This window comes from Dreissena polymorpha, chromosome 1 (genome assembly GCF_020536995.1).
Source record: "Dreissena polymorpha isolate Duluth1 chromosome 1, UMN_Dpol_1.0, whole genome shotgun sequence".
Taxonomy (NCBI): domain Eukaryota; kingdom Metazoa; phylum Mollusca; class Bivalvia; order Myida; family Dreissenidae; genus Dreissena; species Dreissena polymorpha.
Window position 1 is genome coordinate 196,623,581 of NC_068355.1, and position 27,287 is coordinate 196,650,867.

Below are 27,287 nucleotides of genomic sequence, written 5' to 3' on the forward strand. Positions count from 1 at the left end.
CAAAACCAAAATTAATTTAGGTGGGAAATTGGGAAATTTGTTTACAATTTCGGTTTAGGATCGGGTCCTTTTGCTTTACGGCCTTTTTTAAGAAGCAGAAATAACCTGCAGATTATTCTAAAACTGTGTAGAGTCTAACCTTGTAAGTGCACCAGCAGGCAAAATCCACTCCCCAGTCATGCAGACTGATCTCCACATTACCCACAGCATGGGCGAGGTCCCAGCCCACCACACAGCCCTGAAAACACGTTGTAGTTATAATATTTGTAAGGAAACAGTAATAATGAACATTTACCATGCGCTAAAATATCCATTATACGTATCTTTTGACGATTTAAGAACCTGAAAATTATCAAGCGTTGCAACGCAAAATGATTTAATAATTTGGATAGTTTTGTTGTTGTTGTTATATTTTGTGACATTATGATGATTGCACGTATGGACAAGTGGTCTTAGGGTTGGACTTTTACTCCAGGGGTCAGTGGTTTGAGCCCAGTTGAGGGTTACTTTTTTCTTTGTTTAATTTTGTTCTTGTTTTCGTTACTGAACCTTTAAGATCCAATGTTTACATTTATCAACATAAAGTATATAATGACAAATTTCAATACATGCCAAAATCTGTCAAAAGGTCCCTTTAAGGCTACACTGCATAATGCTCTTTTATGAGCCTGTATCTTCATTAATTCTCTTTACAAATAAACTGATAAACAGTGGAAAAAATGGGTTAGCTTTAAAAAAAAAGTTAGATGCCTTGTCGGACTAAAACTTTTGAAATCAACATACCCAGGCCATGGGCAAAAAGGCAACCACTGATTTCAATCTCTGCATAGTTTATTTACTCTTCTTACATCCAAATTCTATTTAATGTGAAGATTCATTCTTAAGAAATGTAAGCCCCTTATCAGCCTTTCAGAATACAGAACCTTTTTATGTCCGACCCTGGTGATTTCTTCCATGAGGAACTTCTGCCCCGTATAGTACTGTACTCCACTGAAGCAGACGAGGGCTATACTGTCTCCTTGCTCCTCTATTGTCCTCAGAATGTCCTCGTGTCGTAGAATGGTCTCCCCCTGTCGAAAAACCAAACAAACTTACTTAATTTTTTATATATTTGATTTCAAAAATTTCTTTATAATTATAAACTTCACTCTTGTAAAAGAAGCTCAATGTGTTGGCAGAAAGTGTCATCCCTGCTTAGCCTGTGCAGTCTGCACTGGCTAAAAATGTTCTATATATAAGCCTCACTCTGGGAAAAGGAAGCTAAATGTGTGTGCGTCAATCGTCGTCTAAGATTAGCCTGTGCAGTCTGGGACAACACTTACCGCCTTAACTGGATCTTTGGTAAGGAAAGACTTGCTTTCAAAAACAAACTAAAACACAAATGTGAACAGTGTCTTCCCAAATAAGCTTGTGCAGTCTGCACTGAGATTAAAGGGAAAAAACTTTTCGCATTAGTTGGATCTCTGCTGTGAAAAGACTTCCTTTAAATGAAAAATATAATAAAAGCAGGTGTCATTCCTGATAAGCCTGTGTGGACTGCACAGGCTAATCTGGCACAAAACTTTAGGTGCATGCATTCAGCCCCATTTTCACAGAGCCCCGCTTGTACAAAGAACACTTTGACATTTTGAAAGCTATGTCATCCCCTTTGTCTTCTATTGTCTGCAGAATGTCTTCGTGTCATAGCGTTGTCCCCCCCCCGGTTGAGAATTAAAACATTCATCCTTTATTTATTAAATTTATTTAAAAGATATCAAAATGTTCTATAAACTCTGGGTAAAGGGGGCATAATGTGTGTGCATAAATAGTCCTCTTAGATTAGCCCTTTGCATGCTGGGAAATTTGTCGCCTGCTAAAATGTCGTCTGCTGAATTTCTTAAATTAGCATTTTTTTCGATTTTTTTTCAAAGAATACTATTAGAATAGCAAACAGTTTGGATCCAGATGAGACGCCACGTTCTGTGGCGTCTCATCTGGATCCAAACTGTTTGCAACTGGATTTTTGCTAAGAAAAGACTTTCAACGAAAAAATACCCTTAATGCAGAAAGTGTCATCCCAGATTGGCCTGTGTGGACTGCACAGGCTTATCTGTGACCACAATTTACGCACATGCATTAAGCCCTGTTTTCCCAGAGCCGAACTCAAATAAAGAACATTTTGAAGTTTTGAGAGCTATGCTGTTTCCCTCTTTTTCTATCGCGCGCAACATGTCCCCTGTAAACTGGTCTCCCCTTGTTGAGAAACCAAACAGACCCAGCCAGCACACAACATGTTATTTTTTAGACAAAACTGATATTTTACTAAAAATATTTCTTAAAATAAAACTCATTTTTTATTTATTTACCCAATTCTAAAATTTTCTTAACAGATATCTCGATTGGGAGCCCGGCTTAGTGATTATTGAGATATATGGTATAGTATAACTTTGCTTTTAACTTTCTAAATACCGACAGACAGACAATTTTGACAGACAGACAATTTTATTGGCGAATACAATCAGTACATAGCCATTTAAACATAATACATATTTCAATTCAATAGCATGTCAAGGAAATTGATTGATAGAAATTAGTTTATATACGGAGAATGTTCTTAAAATATTTGAAGTGAACTTAATATTTGGAATCAAACTTTAACTGAACCAATAAGTGAAGTATTATAACTGCTGATAAATAACATTTGACCGTTCCTACTAAAAAAGACAAACAACAAAGACAATACAAAATAGATATTAACTTAATTATAATAATTACGTCAAAGGGTTAATCAAAAACTAACTTACCTCTTTGGGTTCGAGACAAATCATGGCATCTTTAGGGTCGTAACCTTTCAGTCGTATCTGACTTTCTATGGCATACTGTAAAACCAAAGAGAAATAAATGTATTATATGTTTAATATATGTATATAATGCGTAATATGTTTAGTGCATTATATATATGATATATCATATGAATAATATATATGTATAATATGTAACATATAATATGTATAAAATTACATATGTATATTCTATTTAATGCATAATATACAATAAGTATAATATATAATATGCAAAATATAAAATATGCATAATATATAACATGAATTATATATAGTGTGTGAAATATATAATATGCATTATATAAAACATGTAAAATAAACATCATGTATAATATGTAACATGTATAATAAATAACATATATAATAAATAACATGTATTATAATAATTTGTATAATATATAATATATACTATTAATCATATTATATGTAAATAAGGGCTGTTTGTAAAACATGCATTCCCCCCATATGGACTGTCAGTTGTAGTGGCAGCTATTGTGTGAATACGTTTTTTGTCACTGTGACCTTGACCTTTGACCTAGTGACCTGAAAATTTATAGGGGTCATCTGCCAGTCATGATCAATGTACCAATGAAGTTTCATGATCCTAGGCATAAGCATTCTTGAGTTATCATCCGGAAACCATTTTACTATTTCAAGTCACTGTGACCTTGACCTTTGACCTAATGACCTGAAAATCAATAGGGGTCATCTGCCAGTCATGATCAATGTACCTATGAAGTTTCATGATCCTTGGCGTAAGCATTCTTGAGTTATCATCCTGGAACCATTTTACTGTTTCGAGTCACTGTGACCTTGACCTTTGACCTAGTGACCTGAAAATCAATAGGGGTCATCTGCCAGTCATGATCTATGTTCCTATGAAGTTTCATGATCCTTGGCGAAAGCATTCTTGAGTTATCATCCGGAAACAATTTTACTATTTCTGGTCACCGTGACCTTGACCTTTGACCTAGTGACCTGAAAATCAATAGGGGTCATCTGCGAGTCATGATCAATTCACCTATGAAGTTTCATGATCCTAGGCATAAGCGTTCTTGAGTTATCATCCGGAAACCATTTTACTATTTCGGGTCACCCTGACCTTGACCTTTGACCTAGTGACCTGAAAATCAATAGGGGTCATCTGCGAGTCATGATCAATGTACCTATGAAGTTTCATGATCCTAGGCATAAGCCTTCTTGAGTTATCATCCGGAAACCATTTTACTATTTCGGGTCACCGTGACCTTGACCTTTGACATAGTGACCTCAAAATCAATAAGGGGTCATCTGCGAGTCATGATCAATGTACCTATGAAGTTTCATGATCCTAGGCCTTAGCGTTCTTGAGTTATCATCTGGAAACCATCTGGTGGACGGACGGACATACAGACACACGGACCGACATGTGCAAAACAATATACCCCCTCTTCTTCGAAGGGGGGCATAAATATTGTTCAATTGGTCATTTTTGGCTTAGGTACAACTCGGGTACTACTTAAAAGTACCCTAGGTACTCTTAAGTGTACTAGATTGTATTCTAGGAATACTAACACTAAATTGGTCATTGTCAGCTCATTTTTTTCAAATAAATTATGTTTAATATTTATGTAAAAAGGCCTCTATATTTTCGAAAGTCTTTCTCAAAGAACCATGTGAAGGCAGGTTTTGTTCAAGGATAATTTTGTTTCATAATCAGAACTCCTAGATTGACAAAAAAACAATACTGTTTTACGGTACTCGGGAGCGTGTACAGACTAATATTGGCCGTGTAAGTTTTAGTAATTTAGTATAATTTAGGTACCTAGGGTACATTCTAGTATACTTAAGAGTACCTGGGGTACTTTTAAGTAGTACCCAAGCCGAAAATGACCAATTAAGCGTAAATATTGCACCCCCATGAGAATGATGTCTACCATGACATTACTCTTTTAGAAGGGTAATATCTGATAATACCTTCAACTGCCTATGATATTTATCTTATTATAACTATGGAACAAACATATTTTTCTAAAGACAACACATACAAACAGATTTTACTGGAAAATCAAACACTTATCAACATTGATTTTAGCAAGTTTATTTAAATAAGCACCTACCTATTATTTCCTAATACAGATTTTTTGGAAAACATTATTTTCTTAAGACCCATGCGTTGGGGTATTTTTATGGGAAATTACAATAGGAAATGGAAGTGAGGTGTGAACAGTTAAATCAGTATTTCTTGATTTAAATTACACAGATATTTTCAAAATCATTGATGATTGAAATATTTTTTACAATTAATATCAACATTTATCATCAGTCACTTATCAACTCTACTTTGTTCAGATACTGTTAAGCAATTGTAATGCCTGTTCCATTTTCTTTCAGGTGTTCAAAACTGTTCATTTTATATATACTTTCATTGCTTACATAAGCTCAGTGTTTTTTATGGCAATTTCGGGGCCGATATTCCCCTCAAAAAAGAGTATATATTTTTCCCCCATTTTGTAGAAAAAATCCCCTCCAAAAGTAAAAAAAAATTATTTTTTTTTTTAAATAACTGTCTTATGATAAATATACAGGGCTCAACATTTATGGTTGTCCTATTGCCCCTGGCAAGTAAAAGTTGGGTCTGGGCAAGTTATTTTATGATCTAGTTGTCCGCCGGGAAAAGTGCAAAATAGAACAAAGAGCATATAATTTAGACTTTAATTGCTGTAATCATTTTGTTAAATGTTCAAAAATAAAAAAGGTTTTGTGGTGTATCATTTTGGTTTATCAAACAATATGAGGTTTACAGTTTATGTGATATTTCATGTTTGGGCAAGTTGCTTTACGTTCAGTGCAAGTAGATTTTGGAAGTACTGGCCCGGTAGGGCAAGTTGGTTTTTTTCGGTTAATGTTGAGCCCTGATATATCTCAAATTTATTTCATAATCAACTAATAAATTTATAACTATAATTCAATATGATTTTGAATTATTATAAAGAGTTATATTAAGTTAGTTTTTCCCAAATCAGTTAATTTAACATGAATTGCATTTTTTTCCCAGAATGGCCAGGGAAAGGCCTGATGTATCTAGGTATATTGTGTCAATATTCTTTGATAAAAACATTCCAATTTGGTCCATTTTATTGATACAAAAATCCTCAAATGTTCCATTTTATCGATATAAACAATCCCAATTAGACTCAAAATGGCAAGGAAAACTAAGACTGTGCATGAAGGCTGAACTGTCTGAAACTAATGTTGAAAAAATCATTGGTATATATTTAAGAAATAGGACAAAGACATTCAGCTGTGAATATGACATTCATGCATACATGTGTATTCATATAATAAATGTCATTACATATAAAAGAGTAAATTTTTAATTTTCCCCTTTTCCTCAAAAACGACGCGTTTTTCCCCTTTGGACGGGCCCCGCCACCATTCCCCTATAGGTGAAAAAAAACACTGCATAAGAAATAATTAATTATACATCCATGCTTTAACTTCTAGATGTTTGTTCTCCTAATAATCACTGTTTGCATTTTCTGCCATTTTCATTTTAAGAAAACCATATCATACATGTCCAAACAATGTACTTTATCCACGTCATTAAAAAACTTGTTTGACACATTCATTTACATGTTCATGTTAATAATAATGTGTGCCTGATTATAAAATTGAGTGCAAAGTGACCTGCCTTATGATATAGCTTAGTGAAGATAAACCTATTTGACCTGATTATAAAATTGAGTGCTGTGTAACCTACATGATCTGATGGGAAGGCATGCCCTTCTAGCAGAACTTTATATCGCTCCGGTTTTGGTCGATAAAATGATACCTAAAACAAAGAGCACAAGTTATTTAAAAATAGATTTTGCATGACTGTATACATGTATCAAATCATTCTCTGGTTATTGTGTGGAAAAGCAATGGCCTAAGGAAAGACCATCCAACATACATACGACCCGCTTTCTCAAAGGGGGGCATACAAATAAAGTAATATAATTTCTTAACTTAAAAAAGCATAACTGTGATAATTTTCGAAGTATGATACTAAAAATTACCCATGCACAACTTCTGATCCAATGGAATCAAATAAAGCCAAGTTCCTGGAAAACAGTACTTAATGCTGCTTTTTTTGCATGTTCGGAAAGTGTCGTTTCAGATTAGTCAAGCAGTCTGCTCAGGCTCGGAAAGTGTCGTTTCAGATTAGTCAAGCAGTCTGCACAGGCTCGGAAAGTGTCGTTTCAGATTAGTCAAGCAGTCTGCACAGGCTCGGAAAGTGTCGTTTCAGATTAGTCAAGCAGTCTGCACAGGCTAATCAGGGGCAACACTTTTAGCTTTCATGTATTTTTTGTTTAATGGAAGTCTTTTTTACACAACCATCCAATCTAGATTGAAAGTGTCGTAACTGATAAGCCTGTACAAACTGCACTGGCTAATTTGGGATGACACTTAACAAATATGCACTAAGCCCCATTTTTCCAGAGCGAGGCTCCATTTGAAAAGGGGAAGTACTACCATACATGCCAGACATTGTAAGGTCCTAATCGGGACATTCCATAAATATTTTAAAATGTAGGGATATTTGACAAAAAGCGGGACACCTAAATGATCAACCATGCCACCTTTACTGTAGTCAGTTATAGGTTTATTTCTTACAAAACCTCATAATTTCTGGCCAATAATGACAATAAATGTGTTTGAGAATTTCATGAACACAAACGTTCTCAATTTTCCGGAAGTAAACACATGTGTACTATGTGGATGAATGGATAATGTGAAATGTGGGGCATGTCTCTATTTGACATCAAACTGTACTGCATCAGACAATATTTCATCTACAGGCACAATGCAATTTCTCACCATTTCTTGTCATCTCTTACTGCAATATGGGGGGAATGCATGCCAACTTACGCTTGATTGGTCATCATTGGCTCGGGCACTACTTAATTGTACGGCAGGTACAGAAAAAAATACAAAAAACGTACCGGAACAATTTAGACTGTACCTGAGTTTCAATCCCACCCAAAATCCGATGACGTAAAATGCGCTAAGGAATACGAAACAATATTCTCTTTAAACAAAATCTGCTTCAACATACTTTTTTGAGTAGGAGCTTCGATAATATAGAGGACATTTTACAGAATATTGACATAAATATAAACATAATTATTTTTTTTTAAATAAGCTCTTTAAGACCAATTAAGCGTTAGAAATCCTGGGTACGTTTAAGTATATTTTTAGAATTCCTGGGTACGTTTCAGTATATTTTATGTACCTAAGGTACATTTTAGTACACTTAAGAGTACCAAGGATACACTTTAGTTGCACCTGAGCCGACAATGACCAGTCGAGCCCAACTTACCAGTAACAGATGGAGATTGACTGTCAGTCCATTCATGATTCCTACCTCACCCTTCTTAGCACCTGTGTCAATGAAAGTAACATGTTAGCCCATTCATTATTCCTACCTCGCCCTTCCTAGCACCTGTGTCAATGAAAGTAACATGTCAGTCCATTCATGATTCCTACCTCGCCCTTCTTAGCATCTGTGTCAATGAAAGTAACATGTCAGACCATTCATGATTCCTACCTCACCCTTCTTAGCACCTGCGTCAATGAAAGTAACATGTTAGTCCATTCATGATTCCTACCTCACCCTTCTTAGCACCGGTGTCAATGAAAGTTACATGTCAGTCCATTCATGATCCCTAACTCGCCCTTCTTAGCACCTGTGTCAATGAAAGTAACGTGTTAGTCCATTCATGATCCCTACCCCACCCTTCTTAGCACCTGTGTCAATAAAAGTTACATGTCAGTCCATTCATGATCCCTACCCCACCCTTCTTAGCACCTGTGTCAATGAAAGTAACATGTTAGTCTATGCATGATTCCTATCTCACCCTTCTTAGCACCTGTGTCAATGAAAGTAACATGTCAGTCCATTCACCTACCTCACCCTTCTTAGCACCTGTGTCAATGAAAGTAAGATGTTAGTCCATTCATGATTCCTACCTCACCCTTCTTAGCACCTGTGTCAATGAAAGTAACATGTTAGTCCATTCATGATCCCTTCCTCACCCTTCTTAGCACCTGTGTCAATGAAAGTAACATGTTAGTCCATTCATGATTCCTACCTCGCCCTTCTTAGCACCTGTGTCAATGAAAGTTACATGTTAGTCCATTCATGATTCGTACCTCACCCTTCTTAGCACCTGTGTTAATGAAAGTAACATGTTAGTACATTCATGATTCCTACCTCACCCTTCTTAGCACCTGTGTCAATGAAAGTAACATGTTAGTCCATTCATGATTCCTACCTCGCCCTTCTTAGCACCTGTGTCAATGAAAGTTACATGTTAGTCCATTCATGATTCGTACCTCACCCTTCTTAGCACCTGTGTTAATGAAAGTAACATGTTAGTACATTCATGATTCCTACCTCACCCTTCTTAGCACCTGTGTCAATGAAAGTAACATGTTAGTCCATTCATGATTCCTACCTCGACCTTCTTAGCACCTGTGTCAATGAAAGTAACATGTTAGTCCATTCATGATTCCTACCTCACCCTTCTTAGCACCTGTGTCAATGAAAGTAACATGTTAGTCCATTCATGATTCCTACCTCGACCTTCTTAGCACCTGTGTCAATGAAAGTAACATGTTAGTCCATTCATGATTCCTACCTCGACCTTCTTAGCACCTGTGTCAATGAAAGTAACATGTTAGTACATTCATGATTCCTACCTCACCCTTCTTAGCACCTGTGTCAATGAAAGTAACATGTTAGTCCATTCATGATTCCTACCTCACCCTTCTTAGCACCTGTGTCAATGAAAGTAACATGTCAGTCCATTCATGATTCATACCACGCCCTTCTTTGCACCCGTGTCATTCAAAGTAAAATGTGTTTTGGACATTTCATTATAAAATAAGTTCAATGGAGACTTACCCATATAGAAGCCATGAAATATAGTAATGACATGTTGATATATTTATCATAACATGTAAAAACCAATAATGTGATCCAACAACAAATTAAAAAAAATAAATTAAAAAATTCCTCTCTCTGTTTCCAAAATCAGATATATACAATTTACTTGTCCATAAAAGTCTTTTTTTTTTAAACCTCATAATTTCATGCTGAATAATGTTGATGAATGTACAGTATTTTGCACATTCTATTAAGACTTCTCAATCTCAGACAGTCTACTTAATATACAGGGAATTTTGTCCTTCTTTACTAGGGGCTTTTTAACGACAATATTCCTCCACATTACATAGGCATCCCCCAATCTAGCCCCCTGCCCCTCCTAATCTAGACCCATCCCCCTTCTTATCTAGGCCCCTCCACCACCTTATGTAGGCTCCTCCGCCTACCAAATTTGGGCCCCTCCTCCTCCACCTTATTAGGCTCCTACACACCTAATATAGGCTCCTCATGCACCTTACTCCTCCCCATCTTATCTTAGCAACTCCCCCACCTTATCTAGGCCCCTACCATATTTAATATATGCTCCTCCCCCACCTAATCTAGGCCCCTCCCCCCACCTAATATAGGCCCCTCCACCATCTAATAAAGGCCCCTGCCCACCTAATGTAGGCCCCTCCCCCAACAAATATAGGCCCCTCCCCCAACTAAATAAAGACCTCTCCCCCCAACTAATATAAGCCTCCCCATCTAATCTAGGCCCCTCCCACACCTTAAATAGGCTCTTCCCCTCCTTATCTAGGCTCATCCCCCACCTAATTTAGGCTCCTCCCCCCCCACCTTATCAAGGCCCCTCCCCCATCTAATGTAGGCCCCTCCCCACCTTATTTAAGCCCCTCCCCAACTAATTATAGGGCACCCCCCCACACCTAATTATAGGCTCCTCCCCATCCAATATAGTCCCCTACCACCAATTAAAGGCTCCTCCCCACATTTTATAGGCCCTCTGCCCCACCTAATCTATGCTCCTTCCCCACCTTAAGTAGGCCCCTCCCCCACCTAATATAGGCCCCTCCCCAACCTTATCTAGGCCCCTCCCCAAACTTATCTAAGCCCCTCTCCCATCTATGTAGGCCCCTCCCCAACCTTAAATAGGCCCCTCCCCCACCTTATCTTGGTCCCTCCTCCACTTATTGTAGGCTCCTCTCCAAAAGGATTTCTTTCGAATGATGCACCTTTTCACAATTTTCAAATTGACATATTGGACCATTTCTTTATTTTCCTTCATTATGTCAATAAATAAGTTCCCTAGATTGAAAAGCTACACCCTTTCCCCAAATTAAGGAAAAATTTAAACTTTTTAGGACAGCACAAAATCACGTTTTGGACTTTCCTACATAAAACATAAAAATATGCGTAATAGCAGTGCTAACAATCATAAATTATTCTGTATATAATGTGATTTTTATTCAAAATCAGAAAGATAGATGCTTTTACATGTGAAACACATAATGCCTGCAGCCCTCCCCCTCCTCCCAGCCTAAACACATAATGCCTTCAGCCCTCCCCCTCCTCCTAGCCTAAACACATAATGCCTTCATCCCTCCCCCTCCTCCCAGCCTTAGAGATTTAAACACATAATGCCTTCAGCCCTCCCCCTCCTCCCAGCCTTCGAGATTTCATGGTGTTAATCATATTCAATATTTATCTAAAAAGTTATGACCATGTTAACCTTAAAATTGATGACTTAATTTCATCTCAAGTAACCATGATAGCAATTTGCATGATCGTATGTCAAATAGTTCTCATTACTGCGAAAAACAAACTGGTCCAAATTTTATGCTACAACACCATTGACCTTGACCTTTGACATGTTGACCTCAAAATTGATAAGCATTGAGTTTCATCCAAATTAAACATAATATCAATGAGGTTTGATGGTCAGTTTGTAGATGATCATTTCCTTTCCTGAGAATATCTAGAGAAAAATCTTTGAGTTACAGTCATGCACATTGGTATGGTGATTACTAATATATGAAAGAAAGGGGGCTATCTACATCTCAGGGCCGTATTCACGAAGCCATTTTTAGACTTAATAATAAACAAGAGCATGGCATAATGGGTGCCAACACTTGGCTGCCGGTGCAGTTTTGAATAAATGAAAGATTTCAGAAATTATTTTTTTTTAGAGGTCACAGTGACCTTGACTTTTGACCAAGTGACCCAAAAATGGGTGTGGCGTGTAGAACTGATCAAGGTCCATCTACATATGAAGTTTCAAGTTTGAAGGTGGAAGCACTTTGATTTTAGAGCCAATGTTAAGGTTTTAGCATGGCGAACGGCAGACACCGGACGGCAGACGCCGGACGGCAGACGCTGGACGACGAGCAGGCTATGACAATACCTCGGGTTTTCTCCGAAAACAGCTGAGCTTAAAAAAGACTTACAATCAAGAAAAATACATCCAGTGTTTGAATATGTAAAGGCTTCCACTGGCGATTATGTCATTAACAAAATGAAGAATGAGGTAGATAAATGTGGGTAATGCCATTTTGACTCAAAATTAAACCAATATTTGAATATTCCAATTTGAAGAATATTCTTTATTTTTAGACTTAAAACTAAACATTGTTTGGTCAACATGGGCCCTGGTATTTACCAACAAGCACCCCCATCTGATCATCTAGACCCTCGTCACACCAGGCCCAGGGCAGATCCCCGTTTGTGTGCCCCTCAAGACCTCTGAAAAGAACAATGATGTTTCATTACTTGAATTGCGTTACACATTTTCTAAGCCTAATACACAACAACTTTACCATTCTCAGTACATTCACTCACATACATACTCTCACTAAAAACTTGCACACAAGCCTTTTCACAAGCAATGTAAAATGCTCCAGTTAAAACATTTAAAAATGTAAGCAAAGTTTAAGAGCAATACAGCAATGAAAACCCACAAATATCCTCCAAGTATCTTTTGCAACTAAGCTACTCTCACCAGCAAACTTAACATATCATATAAGTCAGCGATGTTTTCCCTTCTTTGTAAAGTAACGGTAAAAGGTTCTTTCCCAATAGGAAATATGAAGAAAAACTACCAAATTCCCAAATGCAGTCTAAAACAAGAAATGTGTTTGTCAGAAACACTATGTCCCCTTCTGCGCCGCTTTTTTTTTTTACCTTTGACCTTGAAGGATGACCTTGAACTTGACCTTTTACCACTCAAAATGTGTGGTTCCATGAGATACACATGCATGCCAAATATCAAGTTGCTATCTTCAATATTGCACAAGTATTCATAAAATTAGTGATTTTGGTCACATATATTTGACCTCTGACCTTGAAGGATAACCTTGACCTTGACCTTTCACCACTAAAAATTTGCAGCTCTATGAGATACATATGCATGCCAAATATCAAGTTCATATCTTCAATATTGCAAACCAACAAACCAACCAACAGACAGGGCAAAAACAATATGTCCCCCACTATAGTGGGTGGGGGACATAAAAATCCCAAAAAGAAGGAAAATTTCGCCAATTTTGTTCCAAAAGTGCATTATCTGCAAGTTAACAATTAAAATGAGCACTGACACTGAAGATTTCAAGCCAAAATGAATGTTAATCAATATTTGAGTTGATTTGTGCTATTGATACCAAGCACTTAAAAAGAACCATCATTCCCAGTTGGGAGATATCACGATGCAAATTTTCCCAATTTCAGGGTTTTTTCGCACTAATTTTTCCCAATTGGTATGGTACAGGTACTTTTCCCAATTGGGGAAGAAAAATTGCTGTTAGCAACTGATAATTCTCAAACAAGAAACAATTTTCACCAGCAACTTACAGCGTTTATTCACCATTTTGGAATGGGGCAGGGGCTCTTTGGAGTGGGAAAAATCGCGGCTGTTGACTAGAATTTGGACATGGGCCAATTCTCCTGTTTTTTTACTTGTAAATACTAATTGAGAATGGAAGCGTTAAAGTGTTGCAATTTATTTATTTTCTGGGCAGGGGGAACTTTCATTGGAACTTTTTGGGCAATAATTTGGGGAAAATGTATACTTTTTGATATTGGAATGGGGCCAAATTTCAGTCCACAACTTGACATAAAATACCCCAATTACAACTTACGTTTTCTCCCACTTGTCCACTTCAATGGTGACGTATTCCCGAGTTTTCTTTGGACAGATTCCCAGAGAGTTGCCACAGAAGTAGACACAGTCCTCCTCTGGGTTGACTATACTCTGATCCACTGAAATATAGTTAGTTTCATAAACTCTGATCCACTGTAATACAGTTACTTTCATATACTCTGATCCACTGAAATATAGTTAGTTTCATAAACTCTGATCCACTGTAATACAGTTACTTTCATATACTCTGATTCACTGTAAAACAGTTACTTTCATATACTCTGATCAACTGTAATACAGTTACTTTCATATACTCTGATCCACTGTAATACAGTTATTTTCATATACTCTGTTCCACTGTAATACAGTTACTTTCATATACTCTGATCCACTGTAATACAAAGGCTGTTATTGTAAAATCATTTATTTTCGCCAAAAATAAAACAATAGATGTGTTCGTCAGAAAAACAATGCCCTCTATTGCGCCGCTTTGAAAAAAAAACAACAAAACCTTTGACCTTGAAGAATGACCTTGAACTTCCACCACTCAAAATGTGCAGCTTCATGATAACGCTGCTTTGAATTTTTATTTTCTTTGACCTTGAAGGATGACCTTGACCTTGAAGGATGACGTTGACCTTGAACTTCCACCACTCAAAATGTGCAGCTTCTAAGAACGTCGCTTTGAAATTTTGAAATTTATTTTTTGACCTTTGACCTTAAAGGATGACCTTGACCTTGAACTTCCACCACTCAAAATGTGCAGCTTCATGAGATACACATGCATGCCAAATATCAAGTTGCTATCTTTAATATTGAAAAAGTTATCGCCAATGTTAAAGTTTTCGGACGGACAGACGCCATATATTTTACATTTGACCTTGAAGGATGACCTTGACCTTCACCTTTCACCACTCAAAATGTTCAGCTCCATGAGATACACATGCATGCCAAATATAAAATTGCTATCTTCAATAGTGAAAAAGTTATGGCCAATCTTAAAGTTTTTTCGGACGGACAGACAAACTGACATACACACATACTGACATAATGACTGACGGACAGTTCAACTGCTATATGCCACCCTACGGGGTGCATAAAAATGGTTGTTTTTCAAAGAAATACTATTTGATGGACAAGTTAATTCTTGGATTTGTGATTTGGGGAAAAATAGAAGGAATTAGTTAAGGTCATTTTCCGTCGTGTTCGTTTTAAATTTGTGGATCAGTCAGCCCACAAAATCAATGAAAAATAATGATCCACAAATAAAATTCTTTTAACAGCACTTTATTGCAGCAAAGTTAACTGTAGTCTTTAGCTATAATTTGGATTAGCCTTGCAAACAAAAGAGCCAAATTAATTTGTGTTATGTTTCTCAAAGACCCCAGGTGATGTCACAAGGCCACAAGCCATAGGCCACAAGCTTTTAACACAAATGGTTAAACTCATTACATATCATCACCATTTTCCACTGGGAAGCATATTAAGTGGACCATGGAATTTGTAACTGATAAGCCTAAAATTAGTTACCAGGCAATGAATCATTTGATAAACATCAAAGAAGAAGGTGATCATATTTCATTTAAAAGCTCTTTAAAGTTTACATGAAAGCTGTATTTTTTATTAGGATAACACAGACCTGATCCCAGAGTCTTCATTTTCGGATAATGAAACTCATTCCTGAGATGTCGCAGTGGGTCAATGGAGTCCATGTGCTGTGCAAACTCTACCGTGTCGAGGTCATGGCCGATTTGTTTTGAGATCTGTCGCAGTGGTTCCAGTGGATGTGGAGCTGTTCAACAATGAAATCGGGGCTGAATGGGGCCTTTTCAAGTTTTGGTAAATTGACAAAATTAAAAAAAATTGTTTGAGATTCACAAAGTTTCGTTTTAGTTATGATATTTGTGAGGAAACAGCTATACTGAACATTTACCATGCTCTAAAATATCCATAACATGCATCTTTTGACGATTTGAAAACCTAACAAGAGCTGTCAGAGGACAGCGCGCTCGACTATTTGAGCGCTTTACAGTATAACGTAAACCATCATGGGGAAATTGTTCATTTTCAATAATTTATTAGACGATCTTTCAAAAATAAAAAAAGGGAAAAAAAATATTTAATTTTTTTTTGGGGGGGGGTAGTGGGAGTTTAGGGGGTATAATGTGGGGTGTGGTCATTTATTAGATGATCTTTCAAAAATATAAAAAGGAAAAAAAAATTGGGGGGGGGGGGGGAGGTGGGGGGGGGGCCGGGAATCTTGGTTGGGGCGTGGGGTATTGTTTGGCTGGAATCCATTGTGGTATTCAGGAAAATGTTGTTTTGTCAAAGTATTAATAATATCTTATCATAAATAAAAAAGTGATGGCAATTTAAGCGAAATTTTCAATTATCTAAGTATAAAAGGGGCCATAATTCTGTCAAAATGCTTGATACAGTTGTCTGCACTTGTTTATAGGTTGGGGTCATGTTGGTTAACAAGTATGCAATATATGAAAGCAATATATCAAGGGACACAGGAAATATTTGGGGTAGTAAGCAAACTTTAACATAGATTTATCAATAATATGCATATTCTAAGTATTAAAGGAGCAATACTTCTGTAAAAATGCTTGATACAGTTGTCTGCTCTTGTTTATAGTTTGGGGTCATGATGATAAACAAGTAGGCAAAATATGAACCCAATATGTCAAGGGACACAGGAAATATTTGGGGTAGTACGCAAACTTTAACATACAATTATCAATAATATGCATATTCTAAGTATAAAAGGGGCAATAATTCTGTCAAAATGCTTGATAAAGTTGTCTGCTCTTGTTTATAGGTTGGGGTCATGATGGTAAACAAGTTTGCAAAATATGAAAGCAATATGTCAAGGGACATTGGAAATATTTGGGGTAGTACGCAAACTTTAACATTTGCACGCTAACCCCAACGCCAACGCTAACGCAAACGCCGGGGTGAGTAGGATAGCTCCACTATATATATTTCTTATATAAAAGTCGAGCTAAAAATTATAAAGCGTTGCAACGCGAAACAAGTGAATCATTTGGAAAGTTCTGTTATTTTCGTTATATTTTGGGTGACTACGAGGATTGCTTATATAGGTAAAAAATACATTGGCTCACAGCATGAACACGGATGGTCGAGTGGTCTAAGCGGGAGACCTTTTACTCAAGGACTCCAGGGGTCAGTGATTCGAGCCCTGTTGAGGGTTACTTTTTTTCCTTTTTTAATTGTATTCTTGTTCTTTTTAATAGAGATTTTTAGGTCCAATGTTTATAATTTTCAATATAAAGCATTTAAAGACAAGGTTCAATACATGCCAAAATCTGTGAAAAGGCCCCTTTAATGCATGTGCCTAAAAAGTGTTGTCACAGGTTAGCCTGTGTAAGCCTGTGTTAGCCTGTGTAAGCCTGTGCAGTCAGAAAAGGTTAATCAGCAATAATACTTTACGTCTACAGTGGATTTTTGAAACACAGAACAGAGTTCCTTTAAACGAAAACTATCGTAAGCGGAAAGTGTCGTCCCTGATAAGGATATGTGCGGATTGCAAAGACTAATCTTGGACTTCAATTTGCACACATACATTAACCCTTTGCATGCTGGGTAATTTGTCGTCTGCTAAAATGTCGTCTGCTGAATGTCTAAAATAAGCATTTTCTTCAAAAAAAATTCAAAGAATACTATCAGAATAGCAAACAGTTTGGATCCTGATGAGACGCCACGTTCTGTGGCGTCTCATCTGGATCCAAACTGTTTGCAAAGGCCTTTGAAATTCCGTTACAGCGCTTAAAGGGTTAAGCTTCATTTTGTTCATTGGCTAAAAAGAGTTAATATTATTTTGCATTACTTGTATTTGTTGACGTATTGTAAATACCAGACTTCAAAAAATGCAAGTTTTTGTATAAATTTGATATCGAAAATGTATAAATGTAATCATATTTGTTTATTTTGTGAGTCTTTAATAAAAATACTAACTTTCACAAATGTCTTGTTTTTTTTTATTCCGTAACACTTTTTACGCTCAGCATTTTTCATGATATTGTGTATTACTTTGATTATTTTTCATATTTAAATGAAAGGCTTTGTGTAACAGACTTTGAAAAATTTCATGTTTACCTTCATGCGTGTAAGCCACCTATGCAAACAATTATAGAAAAATACCTACATCCAAACTGAATTTATTAAGCAGAATCTTTTTTTTTCTACTTTTAGTAACAGTGATCTTGTTTCTAATGGCCTCAAATCCAATCGTGCATGTAACCTACCTATCTGCACACACATTCTGTAAGTATCTGCACACACATTCTGTAAGTACAACAACTCCATCCTAATCAAAATAACTGAACGCAATCTTTGAAGATATTTTTAGCAACAATGACCTTAAACTTAAACCAACTGGTCCTTAATGCTGCCACTTATTAGATATGTTCTAGGGGCATAATTCTGCTTAATTTCAGGTCAGAGTTGTAGGCCTTGGTCCACATACAGGGCTCAACATTAACCTAAAAACAAACTTGCCCTGCTGGGCAAGTACTTAGAAAATCTACTTGCCCTGAACGTAAAGCAACTTGCCCAAACATAAAATATTACATTAACTGTAAACCTCAATTTTTTTTATAAAGATCAAAATGATAAACCACAAAACCGTGTTTTATTTTTGCACATTTAACAAAATGATTACAGCATTTAAAGTCTAATTAAAGTCTAAATGTAATGCTCTTTGTTCATTTTTGCACTTGCCTGGACGAACAACTAGATTATGAAATAACTTGCCCGGACCCAACTTTTACTTGCCAGGGGCAATAGGACAACTGTTAATATTGAGCCCTGACATAAACTTATTTTTAAGTACATTAAAGGAACATTATTCTTCCAACTTGCAGGTCAGAGTTATAAAACTTGGTCAGAGACCTCACACCATGACCACTATTGCCTGTGTGAATTTTCACTTGAATACACCAGTTCATAATTTCATTTCATTGTTCCTCAAAAAGTTGTAACTCTGTTATTCTGGTCTCCTTCCTACCACTTTGAAATTAAATGGTAATTAAATTGAATGCGTTTTAATTCACTTTGATTACTGTTTAATTTAAGTTTCAATGCTATGAGGTTAAATTGTATTTACACTTATATCGATGCTCACAATTTAAAATGCCGAACCTACATTTTTTGGCATTTCGCGATTTTGATTCTGTGCAAAGCGGGAAATCAATGCGCATGTACCCCCAAAATAACGAATTAGTTAACCAATCGCAAAAGCTCAAAAAAGTCATGTGATGTAATGACGAACCGCAATTGGTTGAAGTCAAAATGACGAAGCTGCAAAATAGTGTTACTTCGCCATTTTGCGCGCTAATTAATACATAAAAGTATCAATATAGCCTTGTATGTTTAAGGTAAATTGACGAAACGTAACTTTTGCTGATAGAATAATTTAATGATGTACATTGTATAGTATTGCTGAACGCAAAAAGAGATCAAAATAATATAAAATGTTGAGGCCTTAACTTAGTAACTTGTGGCCACAACTCATAGCTTGTTTCTACAACTTATTAAGTTGAGGTCTCAATATAATAAGTTGTTCCTTCAACTTAATAACTTCTGGCCGCAAGTTACTAATCTGAGACCACAACTAAATTAGTTGTAGAAACAACTAAGTTTGGACCACAACATAGTTGAACCAATCAGATAAGTCGTTTCATCTTTATCGTTGTATCACTGTTAGTACCCTTATGCTCGAACTATTGTGTGTTCGGGTTCAAGCGCCGGTTTGAGCACTCTCCCTGTAAGCTATGGATGCTGGGATTGAGCCCCTGTCTGAGCACTTGCCTTGTTAGCGACTGGGTTCAGGGTTCCATCCCCGGTCTGAGCACTAGCAACGTAAGCGTCGGATCCCGGTTTCGAGTCCCGAAGCACTCGCTTCATTAGAGAGTGGTGCATGGTGTTTGGATTCTAAACCGGGACCCTTCTTGTAAAGGGCGATTGCTCTGACCGGGGCTTGATCCAGGGAATCATCGCTTACGAGGCGAGTGCTAGATGCCGTAGTTTTCGACGGTCCCTGGGTTCGAATCACGGTAAGAGCACTAGTCCTTAAAGCTAATTTGGATTTTTCGACGGTCCCGGGGTCCGAATCACTGTTCGAGCACTAGCCATGAAAGAAGCTTTGTGTCTCTAGATCGAACCTCGGTTTGAGGACTTACCCTATAAGCGAAGGCTTGAATTCCGATGTGCGAATTTGCACCAACAGTGACAGGTCCCGGAATCGAGCTCCAGTCTGAGTACCAGCCATGAAAGCTATCGAACCCGGGTTCAAGCCTGTGTCTTACCACTTGCCCAGTAAGGGAAGGATCCCGGTTGCGACCCTCAGTCTGAGCGTTCGCACCGAAAGCTACGGGTTCACACAGGGACTCGAACCATACAGCCTTCGCTAACATACCATACTGAGCACTCGCCTTCTAAGCGACCGGTTGCCGAAATAAACACTAGCTACGTAAGAAACATTTCCTGGTTTTAAGTCCCGGAATGAGAGCTCGCCTCGCAAGCTATGGGTAATCGGGTTAGAGCGCCGGTCTGAGCACTAGTCATGTAAGCTATAAATCCCGCACTTTTTGGGTCCGGCGCTTAGACTAGGTCTTGGATCAGCGTCCGTTCGCTTAAATAATAAGTACTTAAACCGGGATTTGAGCCCGGGGCCCATAGCATACAGGGTGAGTGCTCAGACATGGCCTCCAAATCGGGACCCGTTACGTAGGGTGCGAATGCTCAGACTGGGGTCCCAGCCGCTTACAGTCCTTAGACTGGTGCTAAAACACAAAGAACCATCGTTTAAAAAAGAGCTATCAGGCCTGGATTCGAAACTGGAATACGTCGCTTATGTGGCTAGTTTTCACACCAGGGTTCGAAACCTGAACCCAGTCGCTAACTTGGCGATTGCTCAGATAGGGGCTCAAATCTGGAATCCATGGCTTACATGGCAAGTGCTCAGACAGGGCTCGAACTTCGGATCTATAGCTAACAGAGATATTGCTCAAACCGGCGCTCGAGCCCGAGCACCTAGTAGTATAAGGGTTACTAATTGTGATAAAACGGTAAAGATGAAACGACCAATCTGATTGGTTAAACATAAAGTAGTGACCTTTACTTAGTTAGTTGGTCCCACAAGTTATTTAGTTGAGGCAGCAACTAATAAGTTGTGGGAACAAGTTATGAAGTTGTCGCCACAAGTTTCTAAGCTGAGGCCTCAACTTGGTAAGTTGTTCCCGCAAGTTATTAAGTTGAAGTAATAACTTAAATGAACAAATTACTAAGTTGAGGCCACAACTTTATAAGTTTTGGGAACAAGTTATGAATGTGTAGCCACACGTTACTAAGCTGAGGCCTCAATTTAATAAGTTGTGGGGACAACACAAGTTATTAAGTTGAAGCCAAAACTTATGAAGTCGTTCCCACAACTTTATAAGTTGTTCCCAGAAGTTACTAGGTTGAGGCCACAATATAAATACAGAATTGCGGTTGTCACTTCTTTGCCACCGTGTACAACAGAAAAAAACACGCATTGCTTTGCTATATATAATGGAAAACAGTGGAATAATTCATTCTATTGAAACATAATACATTACAATTAGCTGTCCAATTTGCCGAAGCATCACATAAATGCAATTCTAAATGACGAAGATACATTTTACAGCAGATTTATTAACTTAACGTCAAAATAATTTCATACGAACATGCTCCATCATGAGACACTTACAAAAATGTTAAAAATAATATTTATTTAATTTTGTGTAAGAAATATTTAACAAAAATACGTCTCCTGAAAACTTGCGTTTTTGTAGGTTCGGCATTTTAAATTGTGACAATCGATATGTATCATGAATATTGCTGGGCAAAGTGTGAGGTTGAGTGCTATAAAACCTGTTTAACCCTTTCAGTGCGGGAGCCGAATTTCGAAGGCCTTTGCAAACAGTTTGGATCCAGATGAGACGCCACAGAAACTGTTTGCTATTTTGAAAGTATTCTTTGAAAAAAAATTGAAGAAAATGCTAATTTTAGAAATTCAGCAGACAACATTTTAGCAGACGACAAATTTCCCAGCATGCAAAGGGTTAAACCCCCAGTGCTTAGCATTGACCATTCCAAGGCGGTAACCCCAGCTTTATTCTTCTATGTACGTATGTTGTTCCGTATTGTTCCTTACTGTTTAGGCAATTTTTTACTTACCATTTTATAAGTAAAGGACCACAAACGTGTGTATAATGAATAGCCATGCAATACTGCTGGAGAAACTGGAGTTCCATTTCTTGATAATGTAGTAGAAAAAGTGAAATGAAGATGTTGAACGTTTACCTTAAGAAGACGCAGCTGCTGATAATTGGGTGAGAAGTTTAGCTCAGACTTTTTAGTGAATAGTCCTGATAAGAACAATAAGAAAAACACAATTACCTGTAATTTCTTTACTGCATGCAGACATTTTGGCCCTCTTCAATATGTGTGAATCAAACACTTCTGTAGATATATGCAGCCTTTCTAATCTGCAATTAGACAAATGATCAGTCGAATAATTGGACACAAAATTAGCATTGCTCAACATCAAAAAAGAAATCTGGTTAACTCTTTCAGTGCTGTCACCGAATTTTGAAGGCCTTTGCAAACAGTTTGGATCAAGATGAGACGCCACAGAACGTGGCGTCTCATCAGGATCCAAACTGTTTGCTATTCTGATAGTATTCTTTGAAAAAAGTTGAAGAAAATGCTAATTTTAGAAATTCAGCAGACGATATGTTAGCAGACGACAAATTTCCCAGCATGCAAAGAGTTAACTGCACCCTTTCCTCTGCATCTGTGAACTGATTCCCACTGATAAGGGTCACTGCACTGTGACCACTGCAGTAGTTGCCTGAAGAGAGGGATATAAAACACACGATTCAAGATGGGTAAAGAAGGCTAAAACAAATGTGTGGCCCCTCAAGAGTCTTCACTTAGTGTATTGGTCTTTCATAAAATGTCTCATTTGTATCTGTGATCCTCTGTCACAGGTAAAAGAGCAATCCCATGTCAGTAGTGATTTTCAGCTGAGTATGCCTTGAAACCACAGCAGTGTGCTTGTATATATGGATATAATCGATAATACATGGGATTTTGGAGGGGTCAAATATAGAGGTTTTTTGGTTCAGCCGCCTCTCTCACCTAGGCAACCAGGTGATCCCCGCCAAAAGTGCACGAGAGTTTGGTTGATGGTCTGGTCAGACTGAGCAGGTGGGGCTCCTGGAGGTACTTCAGCCCCCTCCACAAGACCACACAAAAATTGAATATCTTCCAGTAAAAATGAAATATCAGCCTGGACATTCAAGCTTTAAATCAAAATTTATCCTAACTAGTTATTAATTATTAATTAATTTAAATATTACTTGATCAAAAAAATAAATAAACACTGTTTTATTAATTAATTACATTATAATGTGATAGACATTTTACAATTATTTACTGATGCAAAACAAATGAATTCTATTTATAAAATAAGACTACTCAATGTCAAATTATTGGTTTGACCTTGACCTTTAAAGTTTCACTTGAAGAGTGTAAAAATCAGTTTTTATTTAAAAGAAAGGACGAGGCTGACCAGTAACCCGGGTATGTTGGCTGCATTGCACCCCCTCCCTTCCCCTCTGACACCCCCCTTCTCCTTCAAACTCGAAGAGCCATGTCAGACAGGAGTGCACTGTGCAGTCATGTACACCTTGCAATACCATTTTAGACTTTAAGGGTATTTTTGAACTTTTGGGATTATTGTAACTCTCCCTATTAGCGGTATACATGTGTATTAACAATCATAGCAAATAAAGTACTGTTGTACAATTTTTATCTTAATTTGAGAAACTTGCTAATTTTGTATAGTTAGTAAATAAGATGTTCTTGTACCTTTTCTTTTAACTTGCATCATCCCCTATATATTAGTTTCTATAGTATGGATGCTAGCTTTTTGTGGGTTATTTCCTGCATTGTTGTATGAGTTGGTCCTTACCAATCCCACATATTACTAGAATATTTCAGTATATTAAACATTAGAGTGTATTATTTCTTTCTTTTGATTTATTAATTACCATGTGTAGTTCTCTTAGTTCCATTTACCGTGCATTCCCTCTAGTCTAGGGGACAAAACCATCAATACTTCTCCATACAAAATTATCTCCCCTACAAAAACCCAAGTTGATTTGCCCCTGCTGGAAACCCCCCCCCCCCCACCCCACCACACCACACCCACCTACACTTCCAAACTGCTTCTTTTAACCCCCAGGGTGGCAACTTGTTTTTTACCTATCAATAAGTGCATATAATATTGTACATTCTGTACATAATCTGCTTTTATGTATAAACATTGTTTGTTTTGTCTAATTTTTAACTGTAAAGCAGAGCTCCAGATAAGGGTCGTATTTTCGTAATTACGAATTATTTTCAAGTCCGTTACGTATTTATTTTAAAATCTTGTCGTTCCATTAAGAATTACAAAATCAAGTTACGAATATTATTTTTTCATCGGTTCGTATCGATTTTTATTGAGTTTTTTTCGCGTATTAAAGATTTTTTGCGGTTTTTATATAGCGCATTTTTTCCAATAAAAGCGGCGTATACAGTCTATCTGTCAAAAAACAATGGCGGCGCCCAGAGAACGTCCTTAAAAAACTGCAAAGCGTCCAAAAACACGCTTTTAACATATTGTACGCAAAGTGAGCCGAAGTTAAATGTTTAGAAAGACATTATAGAAAAGATCTTTTACGATGTTGTATGTTCAGTTGCCGACACAGTCGGAAAAGCTAAACAAAAACGCGACACGACGGGTCCAAACTTAAACACAAAAAAACAACATTGAACGAGTGGAAGGGACAAGTCCCGTGGCTAATCGTTGAAAAGATTGAAGGGGAGACCCGTTTTAATTGTGAAATATGTAAAAATTCATCTAAGGCATGCAATCTAACCACAGTTTGGGCATATGAAGGTATTTGAATAATAAAATTGTATAATACTGAAAAGACACTGTTGAACACATATAAATAAAGTTGCTAGTACCGGTATGTTTATTTTGTGTTTTTTTACATGAAAATGACCATTATTGTTTATTTTTAGGTCATTTAGAAAAAATAAGAATTATTTTCCAAAACTTAGTAGTAACGTTAAGAATAAAATTTCAGAGTTAAGAATTCTTTTTGAAAATCTGGTAGTAATTTAAGAATTTCACAAAACCTTATCTGGAGCTCTGCTGTAAAGTACATTGTTTTACCTTTGGTTTTTTATGTGGCCCTAAAGAGGTAACCTTTGGCGACACGCAAGTTATAACCTTTAAATATATAAATATTATCATTCAATTTCTTTTAAATATTGTCTTAACGCCACTCAGGGGGGACGTCCTTCCTTCATAGCCCAATCCTCTATAAGTTCCATACAGACAGGGTCTTAGGTTGGAGCATCACGGCTATTTTCCCTGTCTGCAAGTGTTCAACATTGTGCCACACTAACAAATATATGCTAATTTTAATACTAGATATAATTTAGAACTATATTGCATTACCAATCTTGATTGTTTGTTAAATTTCTATATAATTGCATGTTTACATGCAAATCGCCTTCTTTTTTTCTTATGAGAGCTATTAAAACAGGCTCTACCTTCCCTATTAATTAAGGTTTACAAATCTCTATATCTTCCCATCGCATAGAGTTCCTAGCATAACATTTAACTCAAACACCAAATTACACCTATTTATAGGTTTATTATGTATGTAGATATATACGGGCAATGTTGAACCACTTTGTAATCTGAAAAAAACTAAAAGATTAATAATTTTTGCATATATTATACATATCACACTTGCGTGTAATCCTTCCTCTCCCTAGAAACATAGAATTAAAAGTATTATTATGTTAATTTTAACAATAAAATCACAGATCACAAAGCCTAAAGACTCCAACAAACCCATTGCAGTATATACTGAACAGTGGGTCTAGTAATAATGATGCCACATACAACAGTATGTGTTTTCACCATCTTTACTTATAAAAATTGGGCTATTCTCTCTCTATCTTTTTCCTTTCTAAAAACATCTAATAACAATATCATATTAATAATAATAATTAATAAGAAGTATAGCAACATAACAGAAACATAGTAATTTATAACTATAAAACAACTCATAAATTTCTTTAAAATCCAAGTTCTCTTGGATGTAATTATCCCCACGCTTTTTGAAAAAAAGGTGGGGATATTGTGGTTATCTCTGCCGTCCGTCCGTCTGTCTGTTCGTCCTGGCCACTATCTCCTCCTACACTAAAAGCACTAGAACCTTGAAACTTACACACATGGTAGCTATGAGCATATGTGCGACCCTGCACTATTTGGAATTTTGATCTGACCCCTGGGTCAAAAGTTATAGCGGTTGGGGTGGGGCCGCGTCAGAAATTATCACTCATTTTTTTAGGTTATTTTACATTTACTTCTTTATTTCTACACCGATTCACTTCAAATTGATACTGGACCTCTCTTATGACAATACGGTCAATCTCAACCATGCATGGCCCCATTCCCAACCCTGGGGCGCCCCGCCCACATAGGCCACACCCACCAAAAATTTCCATTTACTATAATTTTTTCATTTCTACACGGAATCACTTCAAATTGATACTGAACTTTTGTTATGACATTAGGGTCAATCTCAACTATGCATGGCCCCAATCCCAACCCTGGGGCGCCCGTCCACATAGGCCACACCCACCAAAAAATTCCATTTACTATAATTTTTTCATTTCTACACGGATTCACTTCAAATTGATACTGAACTTCTCTTATGACATTAGGGTCAATCTCAACTATGCATGGCCCCATAACCAACCCTGAGGCCTCGCCCACATAGACCACACCCACCCAAAATTGCCTTTACTATAATTTCTTCATTTCTACACCGATTCACTTCAAATTGATATTGAACTTCTCTTATGACAATACAGTCAATCTCAACTATGCATGGCCCCATTACCAACCCTGGGGCCCTGCCCACATAGACCACACCCACCCAAAATTGCCTTTTACTATAATTTCTTCTTTTCTACACCGATTCACTTCAAATTGATACTGAACTTCTCTTATGACAATACGATCAATCTCAACTATGCATGGCACAATTTCCAACCCTGGGGCGCCCTGCCCACATATGTCACACCCACCCAAAATTGCCTTTACTATAACTTCTTCATTTCTACACCAATTCACTTCTAATTGATGATGAACTTCTCTTATGACAATACGGTCAATCTCAGCTATGAATGGCCCCATTACCAACCCTGGGGCACACCTAGGTCAAACATTCGGCGTGGGGATACGCGTCGGCCTCTGCCGCGCCATTTCTAGTTATCCTTTTTCTGTCATTTC

At 37.2% G+C, this 27,287-nt stretch overlaps 1 protein-coding gene across 2 annotated transcripts in view; it reads right to left on the reverse strand.

Annotated features, from left to right (window-relative positions):
* Positions 1–27,287, reverse strand: part of LOC127864478 (kynureninase-like) — a 44,696-nt gene that overhangs the window by 12,695 nt on the left and 4,714 nt on the right. For both annotated transcript variants that reach the window (XM_052404102.1, XM_052404101.1), the window contains exons 2-10: positions 22,316–22,404; positions 15,507–15,659; positions 13,866–13,986; positions 12,392–12,474; positions 8,167–8,228; positions 6,565–6,636; positions 2,784–2,858; positions 924–1,070; positions 140–238 (exon numbers count right to left, since the gene is read on the reverse strand). In XM_052404102.1, coding sequence (XP_052260062.1) covers positions 140–238; positions 924–1,070; positions 2,784–2,858; positions 6,565–6,636; positions 8,167–8,228; positions 12,392–12,474; positions 13,866–13,986; positions 15,507–15,659; positions 22,316–22,343 — 840 coding nt within the window. In that variant the 5' untranslated portion in view covers positions 22,344–22,404. The remainder of the gene's footprint in view (positions 1–139; positions 239–923; positions 1,071–2,783; positions 2,859–6,564; positions 6,637–8,166; positions 8,229–12,391; positions 12,475–13,865; positions 13,987–15,506; positions 15,660–22,315; positions 22,405–27,287) is intronic.